The 19,032-nt window shown below is 42.3% G+C and overlaps 1 protein-coding gene and 1 pseudogene across 9 annotated transcripts in view; both read left to right on the top strand.

Moving 5' to 3' along the window:
- ASPH (aspartate beta-hydroxylase) overlaps positions 1–19,032 on the top strand; it is a 160,452-nt gene that overhangs the window by 100,956 nt on the left and 40,464 nt on the right. For all 9 annotated transcript variants that reach the window (XM_074354914.1, XM_074354912.1, XM_074354911.1 and 6 more), the window contains 4 exons: positions 7,507–7,592; positions 12,729–12,815; positions 15,675–15,825; positions 18,196–18,332. In XM_074354914.1, coding sequence (XP_074211015.1) covers positions 7,507–7,592; positions 12,729–12,815; positions 15,675–15,825; positions 18,196–18,332 — 461 coding nt within the window. The remainder of the gene's footprint in view (positions 1–7,506; positions 7,593–12,728; positions 12,816–15,674; positions 15,826–18,195; positions 18,333–19,032) is intronic.
- Positions 180–292, top strand: LOC123613056 (U4 spliceosomal RNA; annotated as a pseudogene).

The following is a 19,032-nucleotide window of genomic DNA, read 5'->3' as shown; positions in this document are numbered from 1 at the left end:
GTAATATCAGGTTTTCATTTTTGGCACAGAGAGAAACTCCAAAGGCACTCTTGGGATTTCTTTCATTGCAATCATCAAATTGTACTGAAAGCTTTCCACGTGGGTTTGGTGAAATCTCTGATGCTGTCTGGAAAAATATGAGCCAGGTGTAACTTCTGTCTTAAACGATACACTGATCAAGCTTTGTGCAGTGGGCGTATCGTAGCCGGAGAGGTTTATCTGAGGTGTGCTTATTGCTAATTGAAAAGTTTTCCCATTACCCTCCCGTGACGACTTAAAAGATGTAATAATCAAAGCCAACTGCCAATATCAGTGCTGGCAAACATCAATCAAACGTATAGATCCTTATTGACATTTGAACAACTAAGTAAAAATTAAGGCAGTATTAGAAACTAAGCTTACAAATACCAAAGTTATTCACATGTATAACATATACTAATCTTTAGATCTATTTGAGGTGTTGCATGGCAGGGTTACCTATATTTATTATTTTTTGTTTTTCTCTTTGTAGTAGAGGTTCTTGTTGCTTCCCTCCACCTCCTTCATGATTCTCATTCGGTGGTGCTTGGAAATCTCTATTTTGTTTCATGTTCTCCTGGTGATACTGATGTGCATCCAGGCTTGAAAATTACTGTTTTATTTGACATTCCTGGGAAATCAACATTTTATAGAAACAAATATTTCAAGATGACTTTACCTTTAAGCACCATTTAAACAAAATAAACAAAACTTGGTAGATATCTTTCTGAAATACTTTTTACACATCTCTGCCTTTTTAAATTGTATGTTGCACACACACTGTACCTTTTATTGGTGGTTGGAGACTGTCGTGCCCATTTTAATGAGCATCCATTATTGTGCAGGGAAACCTTTTGGAGCTGTTGAGAACACAGCACTGTTGACCTCTGCACAGTTTGACCCATAATGCAGTGCTGTTTGAGCTGGGTTCATTTCTGATGGTTCTTCTGTCTTTCTTCCTTTAATCTGTTGGCTTCTACTTCCTGCTGCTGAGCGTATGTCTGATTCAAGCAACACTCACTTCCTCTTTCTAATTGACTTGTGATCAGTTGAAGCCTCTAGTCTCTAGAACGAGAAGATGGGAACTGTTAGAATTGTATCTAAGGTAAAACTGGGGAAGGCGGCTGTTCTTTTATGGAACAGCGAACATGGAGATGAAATTCATCATGTCTGAAGCAGCTGTTGGTAAACCTGTGGACTGCCTTGGCACTGAAGGGGTTTCCGTTATGTATAGAAAACACATCACTTAGCGTCTCTGAAATTTCTAATTTAACATATGGGGTCACATCTGTTAAAGGATTATTACTCTAGAAGGGGAGTGATGTATAATTTATTAAAATAACCCTGTGGGGAGAAAGCAGACTACATTTAATAAACTGGAATACTTGCTGGAGTCACTGACTGCTCCCAGCAGAATCCCACATTATTTCAATAGAGGAGCAGATGAAAACAATTGCCCTTTATCTAATGTTTACTGAGTTGTAGTAGCTTGTGTCTCTCCACTGAAAAACATTTATGTTAACTGTTCGGTTTCAGCTTTGAACGTTGAACTCCTGCTGGCGTGTAGCTGATACTTAATTCTTAGGAGAAGAGAAGTGCATTATTCCTTTGCTGTAGGAGGTGAAGGAAGGTGCCCCTCCCCTCTTCCCTCCAGGCTGCAGGGAAGGCTGGCAGGGAAGACGGTCCCCCAGAGTTGCCAGGATTTACCTCTTCTCCCCGTCCTGTGTACCTGCGAGGAAGATAGCATTAGAGGAAGTGGGCTCAGAAGGGGTCCTTTTTGGATCAGACATGTTAATTTTTCCTTTTTCACAGAGATAATACAAAGACTCCGGCCAGGAGCACCCCCACGGCTGGCTGCGGATGGGGTTTCTCAACAGTGAATAACATGCCCCTCTCTCAACGTGATAGCCGATTTAGTTCAGACCCCAGTGTGAAGTGTGGCAATAGAATACCTTGCACAATTCCCACTTTTAAATGAAAGGGAGAAAGAACTGAGGGCTCACACCCACCCCCGCTGCCTGTGTGCTGGGGGAGTGCTGGTCGAGAGGGGCTGGCCTTCCCTGTACCCGGCAGGAGGAATTTCATCAAAAATCCTCATACTGGATTCTTGACATCTTGAATGTTTTGCTCTATTGTTTCCCTTTTCTTTTTTTCTCATTTGCCTTAATTTATAGATTTCCTCACTGCCAGACAACTTCAGAGATTTTTTTTCTGACATTGAAATCTACCATTGATTTTAAAAAGAAAAGCAAAATTAACTTCCAGTTCTTACATAGGAAGATTAAAACACGTAGTGGGGGCTGTCTTGGGTTAACTGCTATTTACCGTGAATAATACTGCAATAAAGCATCGCCTGATTATTTCAGCTTCGGGCTGCATCTCAGAGATGGAGGGCATTTTTCTTGTGTCTTATTTTGGTCTTACTTTTCCTTCCCTTAAATCATTTTGCTTTTTAAATTATTTTTCATCTAACTCACCTGTAGCAGAGAGCAGTCCTTCAGATTTTATGTGGTCCTGCTTGAAACACACAGAAGGCCTCAGGGAGCAAGGGAAGTTCGAAGCGACTCTGTGGCTCCTTAGGTCTTTGTTGACCCAGGAGATACAAACTAGATGCAGGAATTGTTTGGCAAATTTATTGGTTGCCCAACATCTCTGCCAGGAAATGTTTGACCATTGACCAAATCTGGTATCTTAAAAAAAAAAATTAATTCCTCATTTACTGAGAAGATAGGTCATTCACATCTCCGATTTAATTAAAGAACAGAATTTTAAAGTAAATGAAATGGTGTTAAAGATGGAAGTCATGATTAACATTTATATGATGTTTTATGCCTCTTTATGGTTGGGAGGTGAGGGCCAGAGATTATCCCCATTTCATGAAGTGAGATTAAGCAAGTCGCCTAAGAAAGGCAGAACTGAGGCTCACACCCTGGCCTCCTCCAGACTGCAGACCCTGTGACCTTCCTGCGAAGCCAGGAATCCCTGTGTAATGTGTGAACACTGAGTCTTTTGAGACACAAAATGAAGGGAGATCGCCGTGACTATTTAATGACATTTATCCTCTGAGTCAAGTAGCACAAAGTTCAGCGACTTCCTTACACAACACAATACTTAAACTAATACTTAATTCCACTCTGTCATCACTCTCCGAGCACTTAGGAACACCATGTTTTTTAACTTCTGGGCCAGATGCCAGGTGTACAGCAAAATGGTCCACAGCATAGACGCTGGCATTGACCTCCTACCTGGCTCCAGTCTTGGCTCCTACTGGTGGCACTTCGTGCAGTCTGGCTGAATTGCACACGTCTAGCAGAGTAAGTGATCAATAAAGTCAACTATTATTGCCAGCAAATAATTTGATAAGGCATTAAGCAGTGACTCTGAACATAAAAGCAAGCTGCTTAGTGAAGGTTTTCTGTTCCACTAAAATTGGCCGAACTTTGCAGTCCAGGAACTTACTAGTGAGTTGTGACTAGTGTTCTGCCATTTGTCTTCTAAATTGCTAAATATACTGAAAAACTAAAATAGAATAAGCAATAAATATTGGTGGTCTCTATCAGATCTTCAAGGGGGATGGTCTCACCCATGACCTTGTGTCCTTCTCTTCCTTTGTTGTCCATTGACACTTTTTGGACCAGACCTTCTTTATAAAGCAGGCTATTCTCATTCTCAATTCATTCTTTATCTTGGTGGCTCACAATTTTCTGATTGTTGTTTAAATAGCTGATATGCCTAAGTTTCGAATTGACATTGTCCTATCCTCCTCTAAAATATCTTTTTTTGATTGAGTTATAATTAACATATAATATTACTTTTGGGTGTACAGCATAGTGAGTCGATATTTTTTGTACATTTTGAAATGATCACCACAATAAGTTCAGTGAGCATCTGCTGTTGCAATATTATTGACTGTGTTCACTATGTGACATTCTGTCCCTATTATTTATTTTGTAGCTGGAAATTTGTCCTTTTAATCTTTTTCCCCTATTTTACCCACCCCCTGACCCCCTCCCCTCTGGCGACCAGCAGTTTGTTCTCTGTCTCTATGAGTCTGTTTATGTCTTGTTTTGTTTTGTTTTTAGATTCCACGCATAAGTGAAATCGTACTGTAGTTGTCCCTCTGTGTCGCCTTATTTCACTTAGCATAATACCTTCTAGGTCCATCCATGTTGTGGTAAATGGCAAGATTTCATGGAACATCCCGATTCACTCATGCTTGCATGTATTTATATACGTTCAGAAGCATTTACTGAGGATTCTTTATGAGACGGGCTATGCACTGTGCTGTAAAGAAGTTATGAGAAAGACACGGTTCTTTTTTTCACAAAAATTAACAACCCAGCAAGGTGGACAGTGGTGTGGGGAAGTGAGTGCACATCATACATGACTAACTGAAGCACAGCCTGAAACTTTACCATTTCTAGAAACAAAGTATCCTATGAGCACAGAAAAAAAGTGGGGTTTTTTTGTTCTTGTTTTTGTTTTCTTTACAGGAAGACGTCTTTAGATGACTTGATAAGGACATGGCACTTACACTGGGTCTCGAAAGTTGAAATGAAAGTATTCTTTTGTAGAAATAGAGGCCAAAAGAAACCACCATGAGAAAAAATCATTGAAGTGTCAAAGTTCATGTGAAAATGTAGGTAACAGGAGGTGACAGGAGAGAGACAAGGAGCCAGTTTGTGAGAGGCAGTAAAGCCGGTTCCAGGAAACAACCGTGAGCGGTATTTCAGGATGTACGTATTTCCCTAGACCGAATACAGACTTCAGATAGGTTTTGAGTTGGTGGGAGAAGTTCTCGTTTTCTCTCTCTCTTTCTCAGAGTAAAGTTAAATGAAGGTCCTTGATCAGCCATACAAAATTGTATCAAAAGCAAATGGCAGCCCCGGGCAGAGCAGATGCTTTGGTCCTCGGCGTGGGCGTCTCGGATGCCGCGTCGGGGTGGGGTCGGGAGCCACAGCTGTCCACTCTTTGTCCTGCAGTTCTTGCTGTGCCACCTCTTAGAGCCGGGGTGGGCATCCTGGCTCTACAAAAAATTAAAAGGGATCAGTTTCTTATGGGGTCACTTACTCACAGGATGGGATTGGGTGGACAGTGATCTGGAAGCATTCACAGTGGCAGTGGCCACGGGGACCATTTGATAGCTAGCCTAGGTGAGGGGGTTTGTGCTTGGACATAGGGCGTGTATTCCTAAATCAACATTTATGAGTAGGTAACGGTCTTGTGGGCACCAGGCATATGCCAGAAAAGGTCTTCAGCAAGACGGCATCAGTGATGCACACAGCCATACAGGAGATGTCAAAGGACTAACCCTTTTGAAATCTCAGTGGCCACATCTGGGGAGTCAAGTTCCCCACGGCCAGGAGGCTGATAGACTGAAAGGAGGCAGGTGTGAAGCACCTGGGCTGGAGACTGGCACACAGTGGGTGCGAAAATGTAGTAGCAAGTACTTTCAGTCTTTGGATAATTCCTCATGTTCCTTCTTCGCCCTGTTTTACTCGCTTCTCTAACCAGTTTTGTGATTTGGATAACAGACAAATATGACATCATCCTCTGAAACAGGGTAAATACAAGACAGAACGTGTGAGCCAAGAGCGAATTTCGTTTCTGATCTGAGCTTGAATCCTCTGTCACTAGGCACCTGGATTTACCATTCTTGTATTGCAGGAGAAAATTCACTGGGTAATATGTAGCTCAGTTTGGAAGTTAAACACAGCAAACCCTTTCAAGGCTGAAGACTGACCCTGAAGGGCCCAACATCCCGGGATCACCAGAGGGGCAGGCGCTGCAGAGGAGACGGGGAAGAAAACCAGGAGAGTGGGCGGCACAGAAGTCAGGGAGAGGGGTCGTCTCTGGAAGGAGGGAGTCCGCTGGGCCCGATGCTGCAGGGGGCCAGGTCAGACAGAGAAGGGAACAGGGGGACTTGCAGAGAGGGCGGGAGGGACCATTAGCGCTCAGATACAGAGCACTTACTGGATGTTGAAGACTGTGCCAGCTGACTACGTGCAGTGCTGATTTAATTCTCGGAAACTCTCCCCGCTTTGTATAGATTAGGACAGTGAGGGCTGGAAACATCTAGCACCAGCTTAGCTTAGGTCACAGAGCTGGGACAGGGCAGCGGGACTCAGACCCCTACCATCTGACTCTTAACCACTGAGCCTCCTTCCTTCCGGAAGACTGGCTTTTGCCCAAGTGGTGGGTGAGGAAGGAGCCCCGAGGGTTGAGAGGGAGCCAGGAGTGAGGGGAGGGGTTGGTTGTCTTGGTTGGTTGGTTTGCTGGCTTTAGGATGGCAGAGAGGTCAGCGCTGTCAAACGCCCATAGGGGGCTGCGGAGGGGATGGAGCCGGCAGCGCGCAGGCGCGGGCGGTGGGGCGTGCCCTTAGGAAGGAGGGCCCCTCGTCCTTCCTCACAGGACGGGCAGAAGGAATTGACGGTGTCAGGTTAACGTGGGAACATTGCGGAAGTTCCAGCTTACCCTTCAGGGTTCCAGTTTGCGCACGCCCGAGCCCGCAGGATTACTTGCTCTGGGCGTCCAGGGAGCACCGGCATGCGTCCTCCCTGCAGGCTCTGCCGGGGGTCCTCCAGCAGGACCGGCCCCGCCTGCTGGCTGTGACTTCCTGCTCCGTACATACGCACGCACGAGTACTTTCAGCTTGCATCTGAGACACGGTGCCACCCTGCAGGGGAAGGGACTGAGCTAAGCACACAAATGATTGTAATCAAAGCCATATGGGGAAGAACCACTATAGAAGAGGAACGCAGGTGCTCCGGACTTGAGTCGTGAGATAGGGAGGGACCGGGAAAGAAAACTGAGCACTCGGTGAGTGACGTGTGGACTGAGTGTGTTGTGAGCTGGCTCTTCAAGGATGGGCATATTTTCAGCTTATAAGGAAGAAGCCATTTTACATGGATAAATTAGAGTCAGAAATGACACAAGTCTTATTTGGGGAACGTGAGGTGGTCCGGTCTGGCTAAAGAATGGAATATGCTGGAATTTAGGTCCGTGATGCAATGGAAGGGCCTTCAGCCCTAGACTATGAAATCCTGCTCACTTGAGTTCCCTGGCTCCTACTAATCCGATGATCGCTAACGTTGTGGAAGAGCTCAAAAACGGCTGTAAGCAGTCCTTGGCCTTGGCCAAACTGCTGATGGTAAGAGTTTAGAAATCACACCTGCCATTTCATTCCAGAAGTTAGGACACGATCCTGAGAATTTCAGGATGCCAGTATCACCCAGTCTCCCAAGAACACCTTTGAGCACATGAGCAAAGGGTTCAGGCCATCCCCCTGTGCCTTGCCAGTAACTGACTGAGTCTCACTGGGGGTGGGGTGAGCCGTGTGGGGAGGTGAACCGGGAATGCACTTGCTCCTGCAGTTATAGACTTGGGACCAATGCTAGGTTTCTTCCTACTCTTGTAAATCTCTATTCTTAATAACTATTTCCAGGTGAAAAAGTGAAATAAAAATTTAAAATCCCCTTTTTCTTTCAGCCAAGAAAAAGAAGCCTAAACTATTGAATAAATTTGATAAGACTATTAAAGCTGAACTCGATGCTGCAGAAAAACTCCGTAAAAGGGTAGGTTGATGTTCTGTTTTTCACAGAAATGTGCTGTGGTTTCATTGTTAAATAAACTCAGGCTTTACTCTTGATTTGTTTCTAAAAAACGCTGTAAGAGAACCTTTAAATAGAGGCACATCAGCATTCTGTGTGGAGTGAATCAAATGAAAAGAAAAACTGCAGCTGAAATGGTCAAACAGAAATAGAACTTTACCTGGAGTCCAGCCAACCTGGGAGCCTGCCCACTTCCATCTCAGTCTAGCTGTGTGGCTTTGGGCAAATCACTTGGTCATTCTGAGCCTCTGTTTCCTTATTTTAAGAAATGAGAATCATAGGTACTCTTCGTACTCCCTACTTGGTTTTTGTAAAGATCAAATGAGATTTTAAAAACAAAAAGCATCAGTTCTGTCAAGTACCGTATAAGTAGGGGTTGTGATTTTAAACTTTCTCGATGCAAAATGAAAAAAATTTGGTTAGTCCAGTACTCTTAGGATAGTTGCTGTAAAGTGAAATGATACTAGTTTTAAAATTCTTCTCACTTGGAGTTAACCTCATGCACCTCCAGTTTCCTGGGTGCTTGTTTTATGTCTTGCTTTGTTGTCAGTTAATATGAAATATCATTTACATTTGTTTGTGAATATTACAGTTTTTGAGGATAGTAAATTAACACTAGATTGAAGTTATCTGTTCTCTTAATTTGGTCGTGTTCATCTAATCATTGTGCCAAATATTTATTATAATATATTTAATAACATCTTCACTCCATCACCTACAGGCACACCTCATTGCACTGTGCTCCACTTGACTGTGGATATCATGTTTTTTACGAATTGAAAGTTTGTGGCAGCCTTGTATCAGACAAGTCTCTTGGCACCATTGTTCTAACAGCATTTGCTCACTTTGTGTCTCTGTGTCACATTTTGGTAATTCTCACGATATTTCAAACCTTCCACCAGCAAAAAGATTATGACTCACTGAAGGCTCAGATGATGATTAGCATTTTTTAGCAGTAAAGTATTTTTTGTTAAAGTATAGTTATTTTACGGTGTTGTGTCAGTTTCTGGTGTACAGCACAATGTTTCAGTCACACATGTACATACATTTATTCCTTTGCATATTCTTTTTCATTATAGATTACTACAAGATATTGAATACAGTTCCCTGTGCTGTACAGTATAAACTTGTTGTTTGTATTTTATATATAGTAGTATCAGCAAATCTTGAATTCCTAATTTATCCCTGCCCACCCTGAAGTATTTTTAGTTAAGGTGCGTGCATTGTGTTTTTTAGACATAAAGCTGCTGCAGCCTTCATAGACTGCAGTATGTGTAAACCTAACTTTCTATGCACTGGAAACCAAAACGTGCATGTGACTTGCTTTATCACGGTATTTGCTTTTTGTGATGGTCTGGAACCAAGCCCGTGAGATCACCATGGTCTGCCTGTGCTTGTTCTTTATGAAAATTTCTTTCTCTACTCTTTACTTGAATTTATACTCAGTGTAATATTCATTAGTTTTCCTGTAATGTGGTTATTAATCAGTAAACATTGGCTGCAAAAAAAAAAAAAAAAAGGAATAAGGAAACTCATAAATAAGCAACAACAATAAAAATACCCAAGTTAGGCACCAAAGCACAAGAATGTGCTTCCCACACATTTGTTGGCAATGTCCCAACAAGCATGGAGACGTCTGTAACTGGCATTAGGCAAGGTTCCCAGACCAAGGCCTGGCTTACCCTCTAAAACAGCCAATAGAAATGCAGTGACTTCAAAGAATATTGTAGCAAAGTCGCTATTCACTAAATTAACATCAAAAGATTTCTGTATCTGTCTTGTTTAACTTTATAAAATGGAGCCATCTACTATCTGTTGAAAATTTGCATTTCTTAATAGAAGTGGAGCAGGCATCTTCTTTTTCGGTCACCTTGTTGGGCATTCTCCACTGTCCCTGTGCTACACCCCATTAGCAAAAATGTGGGGTGCCTATTTCACAGGTGACTTTGGGGATAAAGAAAAACTAACAGCTTTCGAGAAGGATGTTTATGTAATTTTTTAAATTGATTTGCAAATGTTGGGTTAATTTCTAGTGTACAGCATCGTGATTTAGTTATATGTGTATATTCTTTTTCATATTCTTTTTCATTATAGGTTATTACAAGATATTGAATGTAGTTCCCTGTGCTCTACAGTAGGACCTGGTTTATCTGTTTTATGTATAGTAGTTTGTATCTGCTAATCCCAAAGCCCTAATTATAATGAATGGTAAAAAAGGGCTCAGTTATCAAAGGGTAAATAAGTCATTGAAACATAAAAGTGCTGGAACAATGCATGGAGTCTTCTCTGGTTCCTGCTTGTTTGGAGAAATGATGACGCTTCTCTCAAGGAGCACCGTGGATTTGGTAACATTGGTAGCAGAGTAAACAAAGGAGGAAGGAAGGGGCCACAGAGGCCATTCTTGCTTCTGAAACCACAGGGAGCCATGTTATTGACTGAATCGTCAGCGTAATTAAGTTTTTTAGCCGGTATTTTCTAATAATGCCACCACCCACTACACTGGAAGAGCTGTGGCCCTAAGCACTCCCTGGTCAGAGGAGGCCTGTCTCGGGTCACATCCTAGCTTCAGATGCTCTGCGCCGTGGAAGTTTGAGGTCACTTTATTTTTCCTCCAAAAATGTAGAGCAATGTTTCCATCATCTATTTTTTAAAGATAATACTGTTTAAAACTCCTCCTTACACCCTAGAAAAGGGATTTGAGATGATACACCGAGATATTTGGCATCACTTGTGGGAGTCACTTATCATTACTGTATTGTACGTGGGGAAAAAAGAGACAGAGGGGGAAACGTAATCAAGCCAGAGTAGGGTCGACACACTCAAGTTCACACCGCAGGCTCTGAATGGGGCTGGAATACAGCAAACCGTAGTCAGAACAAGGGGCGTAACATCACACTCTAAGGTGAATTGCGTTCCCCAGAATAGCTGTTCTGCACCAGGTCCAGAGAGAAACGTTCTGCTGTTGGTCTTCATAAAGGGGACGCTGATGGATGACACAGGCTCCTCCCTAATGTCGCACCAGTGGATTCTGCATTGTCTCTGCGGGAGACAGTCTTAATGTCTTTTAACGCAGCCCATTGGCCTCATGCCAAAACAGGAGGAGCCAAAGCACATGTCTCTCCAGTGAACTGTCTTGGTCCTGGGATAAAAGATGAGCTATGTTGAGGAAGGGATGACTTGCAGGCCATTCTTCACAAGCATTCTATCTTATAGCTGAAATGTTTTAATAAAAATTGTATGATGGTGTCAGGAGCTATATTCTGTGTAAGAAGCTGGGGAAGGGGGGTTCTTTCAGACTAAAAGCGAGCATATTTACTTTACCAGGTGAGAGCTGGGCTGATGGTCCCTTAGGAAGAGCACGTAGCCTCTGTGTTAAGGGATCCAGAGGACGCCTAGGACAGAGCCGAAATATTCCATTATTTTTATAAGCTTAATGGCCAACTAAGGGAGTGGTAAGCTGGGACAAAATACTGTAGCAACTTTGTTGTGAATATTGTTGTTTCTTCGTTTAAAATCTGGAAATGGTGCATTCAGCATGATTTTCACAAAAATAGCTTCGACATTTGCAATTTAAGTTGCATAAGACATGTGGTAGGCTGAAAATAATCCCCCAAAAGACATCCATGTCCCAGTCCCTGGAGCCTGTAAATATTACTGTATTTGGAGAAAGATTTTTTGCAGACATGATTAAGTTAAGGAACTTAAGGTGGGGCCGATTATCCTGGGTTAGCCCGTTGGGCTCTAAATTCAGTCACATGTTTCCATATGAGAGAGAGGCAGCGGGAAATTTCATACAGACAAAATAGGAGAAGGCACACACAGAGAGGAGAAAGTAATGTGAAGACAGGACCAGATTCTCCCCTAGAACCTCTGGAGGAAGAATGGTCCTGTCGATGTCTTGATTTCAGCTCCAGCGAAACTGGTTTTGAACTTCTGTTCTCCAGAACTGGGAGGAAATGAATTTCTGTTGTTTTAAGCCACCAAGTGTGTGAATTATCCAGCAGCCACAGGAAACTAATACAGGGTACTTAAAAGAAAGTCACAAAGAAAAAGATATTTAACATGAATTCTTTATCTCTTGAAACCATTTGTGGAAGAAATGAAGTAGTGGTTTTTCAAACTGTTATCCAAAATATACAAACAGCTCTTAAAATTCAACAATAAGAAAACAAACAACCCAATTTAAAAAATAGGCCAAAGACCTTTAAAGACACCTCACCAAACAGCTTCAAATGGCAGATAAGCCTATGGACGATGAGCATGCATTTGCAGGTGGAATTTATGGATTTACCAATTTATAGGCAGCTGGTAAGGTTCAACTCAGAAAATCTGTCTCTGTCTGATGGCTCCAGTGTTCTACCATCCATTAGAAGCCAGGAGACATTTATTTCGCCCTGTGGAATGGCCCTGGATGGACAAAGGTGGGGAGAGAGTTCCCCACCTCCATGCCGAGACCCACCAGGTTTACCTGTTGCACATCCCACGTTTCCTTTCTTGCAGTGGTGACCAGAGATCTATCAGAGGTGCTTGGACCATCTTCGTAAGGGTCCACATGGGCTTTGGGAGGGGTCACATGACACAGGCAGTGTGGCGCTCCAGCAACCAGCTGAGCCAAATCAACCCTGATGTCCGGCGAGTGACAGGTTCTGTAGCCAAGTGGTCCTCTCATCCTAAGTGCTTATTTTTCACCGTTTTAACAAGTAAACTTCAGATTTCTCATCTCAGACCTCAAAACACTCTGCCAGCAGCATTTCCCCCACAAGTTAAATCCTAAATGTATATAAATATATATATATACTTAAGAATGCATGTAGGAACCGTACTTATAGAGCGAAAGTGCAATTTCTTTAACAAAGACTCATTACATCATTTGCCAGGCATCTGTCTTTTAAAAAAATGAAGTGTATTTATATTAATTTCTAGTTTTGTTTGCCATTATACAGTTAATTATTTAAAATCTTAAGATAAAAATTATCTTATACTCAGAATGGAGTCCAGAAAATTTTGACAAAATTACTTGGTGAATATTAAATAACTGTATTGAACAACATTATGCATTTGAATTTATGGTTTTTATTGTTAATTGCCTTTTCCGAACAGGAAAAAATTGAGGAAGCACTGAATGCATTTGAAGAACTTGTTCGCAGGTATCCTCAGAGTCCAGGGGCGCGATATGGGAAGGCACAGGTATGTTGAAACCAGGCTGCTAAGACACTGTTTTGATGTCCTTGTGTTCTGTATAATTGGATTTTCTCCACCCAGTATTTGCATTTTTGTTTTCCCTTCTAACTTGCATACAGAGTCAGTTTCTCATACATATGCATAAATTCAAGCAAGAAATACTGTTTTGAATAAGACAATTAATTACTGCTATTGTGTACTGATGTATTAGGTGCCATTCTTTTGCTCACCCTCCATATGGATTCTCTGTGGATTTGAGAAGAAGAGAACGAATAACACTTTTGTCACTGATTTCCCATCACTTCCATGTTTATTCCATGTAGAGCCACCACATAGTTTTCACTTCAGGCTTCTCAGAGCTTTAAGAACCTCATTTTATCACTGGAGGTTGCAAATTGTGCTTGGGGAAGACTTTTAAAATAGAGTGAAATGTACTTTGTTCCCTCAGTAGTTTCTGTCAGCCAACATTTCTTACCACCTACCTTATCCCCGTCTCCCACCCCCACCTGCTCCTTCCTTATCAGACTTTCTCCATCTTCCAGCCCCTCAGTTCAGGAAGTTTTAACACATCCATCTATAGCCTCAGAAACCCTCTGTGGGCCACAGACTATTTTAGGCCCGGGATTATCATAAAAAACACCCTCACGGTCTCTGTCCTGGTGGATCTTATATTCCAATGGGAGATACTTTTTTAATTGAAGTAGAGTTGATTTACAATGTTGTGTTAGTTTCTGGTGTACAGCATACTGATTCAGTAACACACACACACGTATTCTTTTTCATATTCTTTTCCGTTATAGGTTATTACAAGAAGTTGAATGTAGTTCCCAACTCTAAGTAGGACCTTGTTTATCTGTTGTATATATGGTAGTTTGTATCTGCTAATCCCAAACTCCTAGTTTATTCCTCCTCCACCCTTTCCCCTTTGGTAACCATAAGTTTGCGTTCTATGTTTGTAAGTCTGTTTCTGTTTTATAAATAAGTTCATTTGTGTCATTTATTTTTAGATTCTGCATATAAGTGAGATGATATTTGTCTTTGTCTGACTTACTTCACTTAGTACAGTAATCTCTATGTCCATCCATATTGCTGCAAATGGCATTTCATTCTTTTTTATGACTGAGTAATATTCCATTATATATATATATATATATATATTTTTTTTTTTTCTCACATCTTCTTTGTCCAATCATCTGTCAATGGACATTTAGGTTGCTTCCATGTCTTGGCTACTGTAAATAGTGCTGCTGTGAACATTGGGGTATCTTTTCAAATTAGAGTTTCCTCTGGATATATGCCTCCAGTGGGAGATATTTTAAAGTTCCATGCTCAAAAGCTTTTTAGTGGAAGCCCACTCTATGAAGGCTCTGTTCTAGGCACTGCAGATGCAGCCATCAGCCAAACACGTGGAGTTTTCATCGTAATGGGGAAGACAGTGCATGAGACACAGAAGTAAAATCTATTGCTTGCTACTGGGTACTTTGTCAGGAGACAAAAATAAAGACAAACACGGCCACTGGATGTGTGAGGGGGTTGAAATGTTGGATGGCGTAGCAGGAAAAGGTCTTACTGAGGAGGGGACATTTGAGCAAAACCCTGAGTCTTTATAAATAAATATATACTTAAAGAATATTAGAAGTGTTAAAAGTAAATAGAACATTTTGCATGATGCCATATGCCACAAAGAAAAAAGTCATGGAATAAAGAACATATTATTAAGCTCTTTTGGCTGCAGGCGATGTGATCCAGAGTGACATGGCAGACAACACTTGAGATGAGGCCTCCCTAGGGAGGTGACAAGTGGCTGAGACGTGACAAGGTCGAGGAAGGAGCTGTTCAGGCAGAGGGAACAGCAGAGGCAAAGGTCGTGGTGCAGGGACACAGCCTTGGCTTGATCCGCTGGGGAACAGGGGAGGGGTGTGCCGAGGGAGGGTGATGAGGGACAGGTGGGGCCAGGGCCTCACAGGTTGCATTCTCTGAGCACTGGGAAGCCCTAGGGGGGTTTGTGCATGGGCCTGCCCGCCTGGCTGCTTTTTAAATAAAAATTGCTTTGGTTACTGGATGGAGAATGGATTATGGCAGCAAAAGTGGAAACAAGAAGAATAGGAGAGTGTGGCAGGTGTCCTTGAGATGCGCTGGCTCGGACTGCGGTCCTGGTCATGGAGAGGAGAAGCGGACAAGGGCAGAGGTGAGAGGACTTGATGATGGCTTAGATTTAAGAGTCAGAGAGAGAGAGGACTCAAGGGCAACTTCGGGGTTTTTGGTTTGACTGTCAGCCCTGCTGGAAAACAACAGATGCAGAGCTGCAGAAATTTTCCAGACCCGGGAGAAGCCGACAACACCTTTTTGGAGAGGACAGTGCAGTCACTTGTGTATGACACTCACACGGAAACTAACACATCTAGAGATAAAACAAGTATGCTTTGCTCTGAACTAGAGGTGGCAACCACTCGAAATCCAGATGCTCAAATTCTTCCTATCTCCTCCTGAAAAACATACTAATTAAATTTGTATTAATTAAATTTGTGAAAGATGAATGCAAAGAAGTTCCTCTTATCCGTGGTACAATACAGATCGGGGTCAGCAGACAACAACTGTATCATTTCCATCAGCCCGAGCGCGTAACAGTCCTGCCTTTATGATCTTCTCTCTCATCTGTAGCTTGGTAGCTAACTTTTCTTCATATTTTTAAAATAGCACATCATGTTGCTTTCCTTTATTTTTTATTCCTGATAGAAAGAAAATTTTAATTTGTCTTGAATTGACTTTAAAGCATGTCCCAAAGTCACCTTTTGATAAATATTTGGGGTAATTGCAAATATAGCGTGTCCTGGGACATTTATCCCGTGTGGGAACTTCCTCCAGTGTGAAGATGATCTGGCTGAGAAGAGAAGGAGCAACGAGATTCTGCGCAGGGCCATCGAGACCTACCAGGAGGTGGCCAGCCTACCCGACGTCCCCGCAGACCTGGTGAAGCTGAGCCTGAAGCGGCGGTCAGACAGACAACAATTTCTCGGTAAGATGAAATAAGAACCAATCAGTAGCAAATGGTGTGCCTTCATGTTGAGAAGCTGTGCGTGCTCCTGGAAGAGTTCAGTTACATGGACGGATACCTGAGTTTTATCACTAATTTCAGGCAATTTATCTGATTGGGTCAGACTGAAATAGTAATCCTAACCTTCATAATTACAGAGAGGCAGACGGTATATTTGCTGCCTTCCCACCCCACACACACTTTACAGATGAAGCAAATGGAATTCTGAGAGGTTGGGGTATTTGCGTAAGGAGTCATAGCCGACAAAGGAGTAGGTCTGGAATCAAAAACTTCCTGCCGTGCTAAGTTCTTTTCTCTCTTAACTATCACCAACTGATTCATGGAGGCTGAAACCATCAGCAGAACAATTTTTATAGAGGAATGTTAGCAGTTCTAAGCCCTCTAAAAATTTTACCTGTAAGTTTTTTACTCTCTACTAAAGAAGATGATAGACAAAAAAAAATTTAATGACTAATGCTTTGAAAAGATCAGCACAAAGCATCTTCTCTTACTGACCCGGGTTCCCAGTGCCAAAGGCAGGTGGGACTAACCGTATCCTAACTTCATTATAACCAGGCTAGTGACTGATTCTCTCTCACCCAAAATGCCATCGGTAAGCCAGGACGAAGGGATCGAAGCCTTGTATAACTGCTAAGGTGGGCTCTCTGCTGGCTGGATGAGTTACATAGACTAATTATCTTGATGTCACCAGGAGAGGCTCATAAAAGTCATATTCAACTGAGCCTCATATCAACCCTTCTGAGGGTTGGAGTTAAAGGCAGTGTGTCCCTTTGGTAGATGACTGAAATCTGTGCTAGGAGTAGAACCCACGTGATGATTAGAAACGAGAAGAAATGATCCATTAGACTTATATTCATAAAGGCCAGTCCAGGGAAAGAAAAGCATACAGCACACATGCAGGATGGAGGCACTCGCCTTGGGCGCAAAGTCAGTGTGACTGGGTCGTCCTCTTTCCTCGGGCTCTGATGTGGCTCTGTTTAGAACTGTGAATTTTGTATATTAATTTTGATCTTTAAAAAGAATGCATAAAATATCACCCCCCTTGATCACTGGATGTTTGGTGCCCTCTTAAACTTGGCACCAGGTGCCTCACTTGCCTATTTCCGGCCCTGGGGAAAGACAACCCTTCCTTCAAAACAGTCCTTCAGTATTTGAATGTCATCTTAACTCCCAGTGAGAATCAGGCCAGTTCACTAGAGGAGGCTCTGAGGGACTTGTGCACAAAAGTGGTGGTGAATTGCTGGTGGTGCAAAGCGGAGAGGATGGGGAGGGCACGGCAGAAGGACCAGTTCTCACCTGGGCCTTTGTCGTGGTTAAACAGGGGAAGTTCAGAAGCGGAAGACAAGTCTGAGCCTAAGTTGGGCGGATGGGGAGGAAGGGTAGAGAGGTGGAGAATCAGATTTATTAGCAAAGGAGCAAATGGCTGAGCAAACCATCCCGGATTGGCCAGTAATGGGTGGAGCGGGTGGTGGGGTAAGTTGGTGGTGTTTTATGCCAAAGAGTGTTTCTGTTAGGGGGGCATCCAGCTGCATTAGCTTACTGCTGGTCCTACTGGATCTTGGCTGATTTTCAGCTGGTGGTCACCTACGCCCTTTGGGTAATTAATTTGGTCATGTACACTCGTCCCATTTTTGTCTTTCTAGCTGTGGTGAGGAGTAATGACAGTTGGCCCCTGAAATCTTAAATTTCCATCAGACGGCCTGAAAAATGAACTGAAGCTGGGGTTTTCATGATTCATGTGTGCATAGCATCCTGTCGGCCACCAGAGGGTCCCCTAATACCGGATGATGTCTGCTTTGCTCTAGGATGAGGTCCTTACCGAGAGATGGCGCGAAGAGGACCTGTTAATGGGAAGCAGGGTCAGCACAGGACCTCAGCGCCTCTCCAAGTTTCACACGGGGGGCTGGACCCTGAAATTTATTAGACTTTGTATTTGCCTGCTCTGTATTCCTAAGTTTAAAGTTAATCGTAATAAACCCAAAACGTTCCAGTAAAACATTTTTAAAATGAGGAATTGGTAACTAAAGCTTTCTTAAGAGGGAATTTGACATAAAAAGGTAAATGTTGACAAATTTAGAAGATAAGGGTGTCTTTACAATATTTGTGACCTGTATTATGTTCAGTATCTACTGATGGGAGTGATTAACACCGTTGCAGCTGCTTAATGAGATCCTAATGGGTACTTAACCATCAGAAGAGAGAGTCAGATTTAAGCTGGTCTTCAGGCTCTGTTGAATTGTCTCTTATGGTTTGTAGTGTTGTATTGATACAAAGGTGTGCGTCCTCTGCTTTTATTTCTTTTCTTTTCTTTTTTTATTTCCACCGAATCAGGACACATGAGAGGTTCCCTGCTTACTCTACAGAAACTAGTTCAACTGTTTCCGGATGATACTGCTTTAAAGAATGACCTCGGAGTTGGGTACCTCTTGATGGGAGATAATGACAGTGCCAAGAAGGTTTATGAAGAGGTAAGCAAGCAGCAATTTTCTGTTAACTACGTCAAGTTATTTTGAACATGAAGTTCTAATGTTCTTTGTAAATTACATTTAGTCGGCCCAGTCTCTTTCTCTCTTTATTTTAAATTAAATCGAATTTAAGTATTATTATAGTGACATATCCTAAATTCTGTTTCATCCCTTTTTTTTACCTTCATCGAAAGATTTTAAATTTTAATTGACACTTGATATATCAAAACCTTCAACCTATCTCTAATTGCGAAATTTTAAAAACTTTTATATTTATCCGTCCACAAACAGCCTTTCTGAAAGAGTTCTTTATGATAGGAAGAGGAACTCAAAAATTTATGAACTTAAAGTCATGAAGTTAAAACGACATAAACTTTTTCTATATAATCTTTTACTTTTTTCACTGAACGTCCAAACTAGAGAGACCACCGCACTGCAGAACATAAGCCTTTCCAGCATCTGGAGTAAATTACTCACCTTTCAGAGGGCACTGACTATTTGATCCTCTAGCAAGGATACCTTTAAAAAGATGTCTCCTTGATAATGGATGCTTTAATCAACAACGGCTAAGTCACAAGTAACTATATAGTCTAGAAAACGGTGACTCCTTCAAGGAGGGGGGGATGTCATTTGGTACAGAATAAATAAAATGCCAAATGAACTTTGAAGCCGGAGCAAGTTGATATTGCTGTAAAAGAAAGAT

This window comes from Camelus bactrianus, chromosome 29 (genome assembly GCF_048773025.1).
Source record: "Camelus bactrianus isolate YW-2024 breed Bactrian camel chromosome 29, ASM4877302v1, whole genome shotgun sequence".
Classification (NCBI taxonomy): Eukaryota; Metazoa; Chordata; class Mammalia; order Artiodactyla; family Camelidae; genus Camelus; species Camelus bactrianus.
This window is presented reverse-complemented; position numbering and strand designations above follow the sequence as displayed.